Source organism: Nymphalis io, chromosome 26 (genome assembly GCF_905147045.1).
Source record: "Nymphalis io chromosome 26, ilAglIoxx1.1, whole genome shotgun sequence".
NCBI classification, from domain to species: Eukaryota; Metazoa; Arthropoda; class Insecta; order Lepidoptera; family Nymphalidae; genus Nymphalis; species Nymphalis io.
Window position 1 is genome coordinate 3,629,546 of NC_065913.1, and position 12,155 is coordinate 3,641,700.

Genomic DNA, 12,155 nt, shown 5'->3' on the forward strand with positions numbered 1-12,155 from the left:
ACAAAACGATTAAAAATATATTTTATATTGTTGCAGGAAGCGCTAAAATAACTGTATCGCCGTGTTATAAATTTTCACAATGCCCTGAAAAACTCAATACGATATATTCATACAAAGATGAGGAAATCGGAAAAACTGAAAAAGATATAAATGAAATAGAGGATGAGAAAGAAACGGTCACACCTAAAGAAAAAGAAAAGACACTAACTGTATCGAACACCAGCGAAGAAAAACTGTCTAATGTAGCTAAAGAGAATGAGCAACAAAATAAAACGGAAGCAAGTGAAACAAAGAAAATAACAAATACACAAAAAAATAATTTTTCAGAAAAAGTTATACAGAAAGAAAATATTATAAAAAAAAAAGCAGATGCCACAAAATCTAATATTTTCGAAAAGAGAACGAAAATAGAAGAACTCAAACCGATCAAAAGTCCTACAACAAAACCTAATACTTCTGAAAAGAAACCTAAAATCGAAGAACCAAAACAGAACAGTAATAATATCAAAAAGCCTATCGCTAAGCCTACACAAAAAAGGACTTCAAAAGAAGGTCCAAGAAACAAAATATTGAGCAAACCCAAGAAATTAATCGAATTAAAACAGAATATTATTATAAACGATGATGAAATGACTGATTCTGAAATAAATAATGATTTCGATGAATTTGGTGAAGAAATGAATGATGAAGAAATATTAGCTTTGATATCTGGTGGAGTTATTGTTGATGAATGCATTGGTTCCGATGATGAGTAACTTTCATAACATTTTAAATTCAAGTTAATGAGTTGTAAATTTGGGTTGAGGAGTATTTAAATATATTGTTCTGGGCAACAATTAATCATTACAAGATACACTTAACCTAAGAAAACTGACAAATAAGAATTAGAGTACATTTGTTTTTAAACTACATGTTGATAAATAAAATGCTATAGTAATATGTATGACTTTAGTTGTTTTGCTTTGCAAGCTTTTCTATAGTCACAAAATTATTATATCAACATACTCATTACCAATTATTCCAACATCAATCACTATTGGCTCTGGCTGACAATATCTAGTATGGTAAAGTGACCCGGGTTTCATTAAGTCTAGTCCCATAATGTTCAGTGTCTTAAAATGTCTATTTTTACACTGTCCAGTTCGTCCTTCTTCAAAAGCGGTCATTAAGTTCGAGTTAAAAAAATATTATTCACGTCACGTCATTTCGAATTTCGAATTCTCTGTCGAAAAGAAGAAGAAGAGAATTCTCTGTTGGTGTCTATTTTTTTACCAGTTAACTTAGATTTTTTATTGTTATTAGTGTGGGTAACTAGTCTTTTAGAATACTTACATTAGAATCCGAAAATGTTAACCACAATGTCATGGATAAAACCTGGTTTTATTAAATAAAATCAATATTAAAGCAGCAACAGATTTATTTTAGCCAATTGTTTAAGAGAATTAAAGGATTTATGGATAGTTCAATATTTGAGTATTTTTTACCAACTTCATATCACCATTGATTTCTTATTTTGAAGGTTCTTCAGATTCGATAACTTCGTCCTCAACCTGTAAAAAAAACTTATATATATTTTGTTTAAAATTTACTTACGATTAAATAACGCTACTAAATAAAAATAATTTAAATAATACCACAATATCATTTCGTTTATACTTATTATTAAAAGCTTTCTATTCTTACGTAATTGAACTACGTAACTTTAAAGGAGCTATTGTTATTTCAAGTTCTATTGAGATAGAATCTATTTACACATGCTTTTAACAAGCTTTACTAAAACCTTGCTTTACGTACATAATGTTGTTCAAAAATGTTAATTTGAACCAAAAATAGTAATCAAACGTAATTAAATGCTTTGATACAATTCTGAATTTCTGTATTATTCTACATACTCAAGATTCATTTCAAAGTTACATTATTACGAAAAAGGTAAGCAGTTTATATTTGTGTTGCCCTCAAAAGAGAGGATGCTCGTCTTTTCTTTGGAGCGGCGGCTTCTATTTTTTTTCTCTCAAGCTCCACTTCATCCGCTGTATTATAAACATCTCTGGGAGCAACCTAAGTATAATTTCAAGCATTAAAAATTTTTGTCTATGGCTTTGAAAACATTATCTATATCTATGAACAAATACAAATATGGCTGTCTGTCAATTAACAAGTCACTGACCGTGACGCGGCGTCATTAAATTTCCATCGATTGCAATTTGCATAGGTTGACTGTTGACAGTAACGGCTTAATTGTAGAAATAGGCCAATTCATTTTGTGGTAATAAATTTTTAAGCAAGGTCAGCTGTGACATTAAGAAAGAAATATATTCTATAATATTAAACAATATGAGACGCCACAGAGAGTTTGATAATGATCCCCGTCAACCTTCTCCCGGTGGACCTCTAATGACTAATCATCTCCGTGTAAGTATAAATTTATATTGTACAACAAAAAACGGTATGACACTTTTTGTAATGAAAACCCTGAAGCTTATACATATTTCGCGATAACATATAACCTAATATGTATAACGATAAGAGTGCTCAAATGGTCTGTTAATTTACTTAAAAAATACAATAATGTATTTCGTTAGGTAGTAAACTTATAGTCTGCAACGTATATAGTCTGATTTGATTATGATTATTAAGCTGAATGTATTCAAATAACCATCAATAGCTTCTATAAATATTAATACTTTTACATTTTTTAATTATATTACTGACTAAAGGGAATTTAACAAAGGTTTTTAATACAAAATCTGTTAGTGTTGTTGGAGAGCCAGTTTTTTAATTACCAGTAGAATTTTTTAGAAAGAATTTGTTTTATATTTTGATAGTACTTTGAATAGAAAATTTGCCAAAATATAAATTCTACATTTGTGATAAAAGCTATCTGATAATTTAATAATTGGGTCTGAAAACAATAAATATTAATAGATATGTCAAAACAAATTTAAATATAACTTAAACATAATATAAAATGACTGCTTTAAATAACTAATAGTAATATTTGAAGCTCAATTTGTGTCTAAATTCCTTAATATAAGTAAAAGCCTTGAAAATATATTTCATATACGCATGTTCATTTATATTTAAAGGAAATAGATTTGTCACCTTAAATGACTTCTTAAAAGAACATTTTTGATTATTATCATAGTTCATGCAATTAAAGTAAATTTCCTATGTATATATTTATATATATTCTGTAAAATAGTATTGTATATTCTACTAAGTATATACTTATTTATAGTATTTGTATACCGGCTTATTATTTACATATAATGAAGCTATATGCCTGATCTTAACTGTATTTTGTAATTTAGATTTTGTAACATTGCATGTGTGTAGCCCCCATTTATGTGTTAAAATAATTTTTTATTCATAAAGATAAGCATGTCTTTTAGTTAGCTTCCATAGTTTTTCTATTTTCTTTCTGGTATGAATTTTGACTTGTCAGGTTACAAAGATTAAATAAAGCTACTAAGTAAAGTAAAGTCGCTAAATTCTCTATAGCATATGACTTTGGTGAAATAATCTGTATAAATAAAAGCCACAAAAAAACTAGTATCGGTAACTATTATGACAGTCTCAAGTGTTTCAGAAATCGATTAATATATATTAACTATTACTAATAAAACTTAAATATCCTTCCTGGCAAACAATCAATAAAAAATCCATGTTTTTTTGTAATATTATAATTTAACAGACATTATTTACCTTGGCCTTAAAATGTAATGTGTAATTTTAATCAAATTATTATAGTATAAAAATATATATATTTGAAATGGAGTTAAATTCTTGCATCAAGCAGAAACTAACCCATCACTAGAAGTGTATTTATTTAATTCTTTTCATAAAATGTTGATAAAATTTCAAAGGACTTGGACATTGAATTGGAGCTATTAAAACGTAAAAGAGAGATAATTCAACAAGAACAAGATATGCTAAGCAGATTCTCAACAAAGGTAGGTTTTTGAAATATTTGTAATCCATCTTTAAAAAAAAAAAAATATTAATAAAGGAAATGATATCCTGATAATACTTAAGTCTAATCACATTATTGGCTTTCCTCCATCTAAGATAATTTAAGTGCAAAAAGTTACTGACTGTTTTAATAACACAGATGAATTATATAATTAACAAGCATATTATATAAAATAACTAAGAACTATTACTACATACCATTTGTCATTGTGTCAGATGTTAACTTATTGAGAGATGAATCTGTGTTATTTACACTAATTGCTATTTTTTGCAATTAATAAGTTCTTGGAAAATGTATAATATATCAGCTATGTGAAAATTTTATAATTTATCTGTTACGTTCGCTCTTCACAATGCTTTGAGCTTAATAGAAACTGTTCTTACTAAATTAATTTATCGTTTAAAAAAATCTAATGAATGCACATTTTATATATACTTTAGGTGCCGACCAAATTTACAACTTTTTTTTATCACAGCATGTTATAATCGTCTGTACTGTTCCTATAAACAAATTGTTGTCCGATGATAAAAAAATATTTTAGCCAACCTATCGAAGTTATGTAATTTAATTTTATCTTTTTATATTCTATAGATTAACGTAAATATAACCTTATGTTATATTTCTGTGATTTGTAATGTCACCATCACAAAGCACTGCCAAGAATATGATGTTTTATGATGCTTATTTTACTTTCACGTAGTAAGTCCATCAAAAAAATATCATAAGTTCCATGGCAGTGGCATGATGGAGGCATAAAATAGTTAATTATTTATACTTACATTAAAGTATCTCAACCATCTGTAATATAATTTGAATTTCTAATTAAATTTCAGAGGCAGTATGATTACGAGCATCGCTCTAACACATACGATCGACAAGAACCCAATAATCGTCAGTTCAATACTAATAACTTTCCCCATAGATTTGATGGTCCTAGCAATTCTGGTAATTTCACCAGAGCCCAAGGAGCTAAACGCCAAACACCCAATCAGTATTGGCAACCCCCATCTGTGCCCAAACGTTTCACAGCTCCTCAAAAAATTAATCCTTGGCAGACTTCGAACCCCCGTCAAGAATTAGGATTTCCTAATCGAAAAAACTTTCCTCCTCAACAAGGGAACATCGGGGGAGCAATCAGACCCCTTATGAGTATTCGGCCAAGCATTAGCCAAAGAATTCAAAAAAAAAATCAGATTCCACGCAAAGATTTCAAACCTAATAAGGTAACTAAACCTAAACCTCAACAAGCTCCAAATAAACTTTCCACATATTCCGTTGCGGCAACTAAGAAATTAGTTTCCCAAGTTGTAGATACAATGGATAAGAAAGTTGAATCTGATCAAATTTTGCGTGTTGATAAAACACCTACGGTCCAGATGAAGGGTCGGCTGGAGTTAGCCTTAGGTACAATCATGAAAGAGATTAAGAACGAACATTGCACCGATCCAAAGGATATTGAGTACTTTCAATCCCCATTCATACAGCGTCTGTTAAAACATGCTATTCGAACACGTATAAGGAGTGTTATGATAGATCAGGTCGTTGGCAACTTTAGTGACATTGTCTCTAAATACCGCGAGAAATTCCCGAAGGATACTGACCTTGAGTTAGTACAAATAGCCAAAGATGCCCAAACTTTAAGCTCTAAGTCAGTTGGTGTTGCACAGCTTATAGAATCAGGTGATATTATTAAATCTCTTCCAGTTTTAATTCATTATGATTTATTCAAAAGTTTAAAAGAAATGTTTAAACTTTTGCCAATAAATTATTTGTTGATTGATTAATCTCAGTCACAAACATGCTGTCTGCTAAGATAATATGTTATGTAAATCGTTATATCTTTGTGAAGTATTAAAACTAAACGATTTGTTTAGAATGCATTGCATTATAGCACAGAAAATAAACTTTATATAATTGAGTCATATTTTCAATTTGTGTGAAAAAGTTATTTTGTCAAACAAATAAGATTATTTATATTGGCAAATAAAACTATTTCACACAATTTAAAATAAACCACATTATTTTTACAAATTATTATCATTATATAATTTAACATATAAACAAAACCTTTAATATGATCATATAAACACAGCTTATGATAATTCTTTAAAAATACTGCTTAGAAATTCAACTTGATAGTTTAATTTAATATATGATTCTTTCAGATGATCCACAAGAGTTTTATAATAGAAATATGTTGAAAGCACTCTACATCAAGTTCGATGAAATTTTTGATAATGTAAGTCAAAAAGTTTTATCCCACTAATACTAATAGAATTGTTTTTTTTTTTTTTAAATCAATTTCTTCAAACAAAAAGTAAAAGTACAATAACATCCTGTGCATGACCCACTGTTGGGGTAAGGCCTTCTCTCCCTTTTAGAAGCTTTGGAGCTTATTCTATCATGCTGCTCAAAGGTTTTCACCGCCGAGTACGAGATAATTTATAAGCACATGAGCATTCAATGATCCTTGCCTAGATCAGAACCCACAATCATTGGTTAAGATTTACACATTTTAACCACAGAATCTCGGTTCATGGGTTCCTATACTAAGCGAGTATAGTTACTGCATAAAAATAATTAATGGATTGGGTTGAGTAATTTAAATACTGATTATTTACTTTATTTCAGCTGGAAAAGTTATATCAAAGTAAAGCAAAAAATTTAGATGAATATATTAAATATATGCCTGAACCAAAAAAGTTGGACAAAGATAAAACACCAAATCAAAGTAATGAAAATATTAATTCTGGTGCTGGAAAAGAAAAAATTAATTTGGAAAACCTCATTGGAGAAGGAGACACAGTCCAAGTGATTAACGAGAGGTTAACTAAAGTGAAGATTTATAGAGAGTTCATGGATGAACTCATTGAACAAAGACTGCCTAAAGTCTTACCGAAATTCAAAGATGTTCGTATTATTTGTTTATAACTAAATTATATATATGTGAATGTCATAACAATAAATATATAAATCATTTATGTTTTCAGGCAATTTTATCCATTATACTCACCGACAAAGAGTTTTTGGTCACAAAATCGGTCATAATGTCTCAATTAAAGAAAAAGATTAACAGAACCTTTGATAAAGATATAGATATAGAATTTCCTAACTCATCAACCACCAATACATCACCGAAAACAATGAGTGAAACTTCTGCAGGCTCATCCGCAGAAAAATTATCTAACACATCTACACCGAGAGATAAATCCTGTGACACAGAGAAACCTTCACAGGCATCACCTGTTGAACCATCAACAAACGCAACACCTAAAACCGTTGCAAATACTGCTCCTGCAACTTCAAACAATACGTCTTCTGAACAAAATACACCAAAGTCTGATGATTTGTTTTATGTCAAGGTAATGCAAATGCTTTCCATATTATTTAAAACGATAACTAAATTTAAATAACGATTGACAAAAAGCTATTTTTAACAACAAGTAATTTTTTTATTACGGGTTGATTTTATAAGAAAATAAGATTTTGTGTCACTTTAATTTTAATGTTATTGTTTAGATTTCATTTTTATAGTAAAAGTACTTTATTACGAATTCATTATAATTGTCTACAGCTGATCAGTCGCCCAAATCTGCCGGCCAGAGCGGTCATATATGATTTCTTGAAGCAGTTTAAACCAGCATCAATCAAGAAACACAAAAGTATCAACAATCTCTTAGTTATTGGGTTCGCTAATAAGGAAGACTATGATAAAATAATTGCAGTGAATGAAACTGTTGTTGGTAAGACTAATAAATATTTTTTCTAATTTTTATCTTTAATACTGATAAATATTTTTTCAAGTTACTTAAATAAATAATTTAATTATGATATTGTGAAACTCTTATAACATAATAAATGCATGTCAATCACTTTTTTCCAGGCAATTCTACAATCGTAATAAAAGCCAGTGAGCAGGTAACCAAAATAAAACAGTCTACACCACAAGAGGAAAATGACGAAAGTGCGAAATCTGCAAACAGTTCTTTGTTAGATGACAGTCTGCTTGGTTCAGATCTTGACAGTCAGATAACAGATTTATTGACATCTATCAGGTCAGCTAATGAATCAGATGAAGGTTCGGACGTGAATAATATCAATGATAAAATGGATAAATCAGGAACAACAGACAAAACTCAAGCCGATGCAAAGTCTACTACTGATAAGATCAATACTGATGAATCTGACAAATGTGTTGATTCAATTAAAACTGAAAAAAAGCTTGATACAGCTAACACTGATACAAATAACAAAGCTTCTGATAATGTTGAAGATGAAAAAACAACTATTGACATAATAAAAACTGAACTATCTACAGAAAACAAGGAGTTACAAGCAACAACAAAGATATCCAATATTGAAAGTGGTGTTACAAAGTCAGAGGAAGAGAAAAATGTACAAGAACTAGAAATGATTATGGAACTCGGTGAGGAGCAAAAAAATAATAATGATAAAAGCAAATTATTAGAGAAGCCAGATGGTGATAAATTAAAAGATAATTTAAAGGAATCTGGAAGGGCCACGCCCACTAGGAGCTCTTCACGCTTAGCAAGCTCTACTCCAAGCACCATAAGAACCAGGAGAGCTAGCCGACTTGCACAAAACAACTAAAATACATACCTTGTATTTATAGTGGTTTTTGACACATATATTTGTTTAATATTTGATTTAAATTAATTAATTTAAATCAGTGATAATTATGTTAATACCTTTGACACTAAATGAAATTATTGGAATATCTTAGCGATATATCCTTTTTCAAATGAAGTGATTGATAAATAATTTAGTAGAAATACTTATTTTTCAAACTTACATTATGTAAAATTTAAGACGAATAAAATTTTCCCTTTTAAATGATGTTTTAATTTTAGACCTTATTTTAACAAATATAATTAACATCGCATAATAAATGCGTAAAACATTATTAAAATGTGCAAGTCTATCAGGGAAGGTTCATCATATAAACATTTTTTATGTTGTAGTTTAGTTATCCTAGTCGATGTTTCTTTTGATTTTTTTCTAAAATCACGGTGCAAAATATGTTTTTATCAAAATCTTCCTGACGCCTTTGAGTATTTTCCTTCGTACGTATTTCGCTGGTTTTCGTAACCGTTTAGGGGGCCGAGTACTGTGACTTATCGTTCGCTAAGAAAAAGAGAAGTGGAACCCACTTGATGGTTCAGAGTGAGTAACGTCCTGAGGATGCCTCGTGCAAGAGCACACCTCTGCTTAGCCCGCCTGCATATGTCATCGGAATATAAAATGTGCTTTGCGAAGCGTTTGCGGACGTTTCGTCCGTCAACGAGATAGGAACGATGTGGTGCGGTGTCTCAGTTCTATATTGGTCTGATCTATGCTCGTAGACTCCTGTGCTATATCATATGGACTATATCATATGGACTATATCATATGGACTATATCATATGGACTATATCATATGGACTATATCATATGGACTATATCATATGGACTATATCATATGGACTATATCATATGGACTATATCATATGGACTATATCATATGGACTATATCATATGGACTATATCATATGGACTATATCATATGGACTATATCATATGGACTATATCATATGGACTATATCATATGGACTATATCATATGGACTATATCATATGGACTATATCATATGGACTATATCATATGGACTATATCATATGGACTATATCATATGGACTATATCATATGGACTATATCATATGGACTATATCATACAGGACGTACATAAGTTTACTGGACGTACATGAGTTTATTGATCTTCCATCTTTGAGAAATAACTATGTATAGGTGGTCTGAATACCACCAGAAACAGTGGTTTCGGGTGAGTAAAGCTATATCTTTGTGGTAAAATTAAAATTATAAAATGGCGATTCAAAAGTTCTTGTGATGGCTTATTTGAATAAAGTATATGTTGTTTTAGACTTTGAATGGCATCTTCATTTGTTTAGAGACCTATTCTAATCGAAAATCTTAAGAACGAACTCTTGTTTTTTTGTTGATATGTTGGCCTCAAGTGAATATGACACAAAAATATTCTTCTCCCATTGAGTGTAAGCCAAGATGGCCTAGTGGTTAGAACGCGTGATTGTTAACCGATGATCGTGGGTTCAAACCCGGCAAGCACTACTGAATTTTCATGTGCTTAATTTGTGTTATAAATTCATCTCATGCTTGACGTTGAAGGAAAACATCGTGAGGAAACCTGCATGTGTCTAATTTCACTGAAATTCTGCCACATGTGTATTCCACCAACCCGCATTGGAGTAAGGTGAACCTCGTGGATCGCTTTTTTTTTCTATCGAACTCGCTTAGTTTATATGGTCTACATTATATAGTGCGATGTCTCATGCGATCATCAGTCAGTCTATCTGTGTATGTCATTTAGTGATTATAATAAGCGTATAAATTTCATATAACTTATCGTATATTTTTTGTTTTTTAAAAATATTTTTTAGAAGGTGAAGACTTCTATGTATTTACTTATCTACCTATTGTTAAATATTTGCTATACGTATACATATAGTTCTATAATTTATATTGTAAATAAATATTTTCTGATGTGAGAAGAAAATAATATTAAATTACAGGATAACCGCAGCTAACTTAAAAAAATAGTAAAACCATTTAATAAATTATCATGAACGCACCTTTGACTTTGATTACCTTCACACAATATACATAATTTATTAAATTGTGTCATATTCAAAGTCAACGCTGTGAAATGTTTGCAAACGATTTAAATTACTTAGTTTAAAAAACATTTTTTATTTTAAAAACAACGTTTTTATATGTTCACTTTATCTGCCTTGCAGAACTTGACAAATTAATATTAGTTATAAAATACGGACATAAGTTTTTTTTATGCATAAAGAGATAAATGTTCTCTTAACCAAATAAGAGAATCACAAAAATAATGTTAACTTACCATAAGCTGATTGATATAATATTCGTAAGTAATAGTATTTGTTACTGGATCTAACGCAGTTTGCATCATTTCATCGAATTCGTCCTGTATTAAATTCTCAAATTGGTAAAAATATTAATTCTTAAAGAGGTAAAATCAAATATTATATACCAAAACAATATGGCAACCATACCATTTAATTGGAAAATAACATATTTTTTTAAATTATTGATTTGTTTTTTTTTTTTACAATGACACCTGAAATTTTATTGTAAATAGCTATTCCTATTAGAAGTAATTAATGCTAACCTGTGTAAAAGGTTCTCCTTCTTCAAGCATGAGCTGTGTAAATCTCTCCTTAGTTAGGAAACCACGTTGTTCTTTATCAAAATATCGGAATGCTGCGAGCAACATTTCGGCACTAGCTGGATAAAATCTAAAAATTGACTTAATGTAATCATTTAATGATATCCGAATAAGCTGTGTCTGGCGATAAACATATAATATAGTTACTAGAATTACATTCAAATTCGAAAAAAAGGGGAGAAATTTTATATTTTACTTATAGCATTACAAATTAACTAAAATGTTAAATGATAATTAAAAATATTTTTATATAATTAATGATTATAGGTTTCAGTAATTTCATGAATTATGAAGAAACATTTCAATTAATATAAAATTTATTTTAACTTCACTTATTTTTTACGATCATATTAGTGATGTAAATAACGTGAATCTAACCTATGTTCTATCATGGCTTTACACATGTAGGGAAGAAAGTTCACAAGTGGAATATTTCCAGTAGCTTCCTTATTTTCCGTAGCAAGAATAACTTCTTGTATTTCAGCCTCCGTAGGACAACAACCTGCAATCATATAGAAAATCGCAAATATACACATTTAATATCAATTATATAGGCATCAAATAAATTTTGGATAATTAAATGATTTTTGTTGTTAATTCAAATTTATTACCGCAAAGCCTACCTAAAGAGCGCAAGATAGTTCCAATTTCTCGCACATCGACGACTTGTTTGCCAGAATGGTCAAATACTTCAAAAGCTTCTATTATCTTTTTTTCTAAGTCATTATTCGGTTGAACTGAAAGTAAAATAAAGCTCACAAGTATTACTAAATTTTTGTTTACTTGTAAATGTAATACTTATCGTAATTTTCTTATACTTTTCGGTTCTTCTTTTCGAGCCATTATAAATATAAAATGAGATTCAAAATAATATCTAATGTAAAAAGTAATAAT

General features: G+C 29.6%; 3 protein-coding genes across 6 annotated transcripts in view; 2 read left to right on the forward strand and 1 right to left on the reverse strand.

Moving 5' to 3' along the window:
* Positions 1 to 1,447, forward strand: part of LOC126778418 (uncharacterized) — a 31,288-nt gene extending 29,841 nt beyond the window's left edge. For both annotated transcript variants that reach the window (XM_050501921.1, XM_050501922.1), the window contains one exon: positions 37 to 1,447. In XM_050501921.1, coding sequence (XP_050357878.1) covers positions 37 to 755 — 719 coding nt within the window. In that variant the 3' untranslated portion in view covers positions 756 to 1,447. The remainder of the gene's footprint in view (positions 1 to 36) is intronic.
* Positions 1,425 to 12,149, reverse strand: LOC126778587 (dynein regulatory complex protein 8). Of its 2 annotated transcripts, none has more exons than XM_050502265.1 (7): positions 12,080 to 12,149; positions 11,885 to 11,998; positions 11,640 to 11,763; positions 11,205 to 11,331; positions 10,917 to 11,000; positions 1,923 to 2,058; positions 1,425 to 1,550 (listed from the first exon to the last, which is right to left on the reverse strand). In XM_050502265.1, exons 1-6 carry the CDS (start codon positions 12,102 to 12,104, stop codon positions 1,939 to 1,941), a joined length of 594 nt encoding a protein of 197 aa, XP_050358222.1. In that variant the 5' UTR covers positions 12,105 to 12,149; the 3' UTR covers positions 1,425 to 1,550; positions 1,923 to 1,938. The 2 variants fall into 2 exon arrangements, with proteins under 2 accessions (XP_050358222.1, XP_050358221.1); XM_050502264.1 differs by having other exon boundaries at positions 1,915 to 2,058.
* On the forward strand, positions 2,144 to 8,807 carry LOC126778453 (uncharacterized). Of its 2 annotated transcripts, XM_050502004.1 has the most exons (9): positions 2,144 to 2,412; positions 3,867 to 3,953; positions 4,807 to 5,653; positions 6,139 to 6,212; positions 6,605 to 6,883; positions 6,964 to 7,335; positions 7,548 to 7,716; positions 7,857 to 8,165; positions 8,205 to 8,807. In XM_050502004.1, exons 1-9 carry the CDS (start codon positions 2,335 to 2,337, stop codon positions 8,582 to 8,584), a joined length of 2,595 nt encoding a protein of 864 aa, XP_050357961.1. In that variant the 5' UTR covers positions 2,144 to 2,334; the 3' UTR covers positions 8,585 to 8,807. The 2 variants fall into 2 exon arrangements, with proteins under 2 accessions (XP_050357961.1, XP_050357960.1); XM_050502003.1 differs by having other exon boundaries at positions 7,857 to 8,806.
* Positions 12,150 to 12,155: the final 6 nt, after the last annotated feature.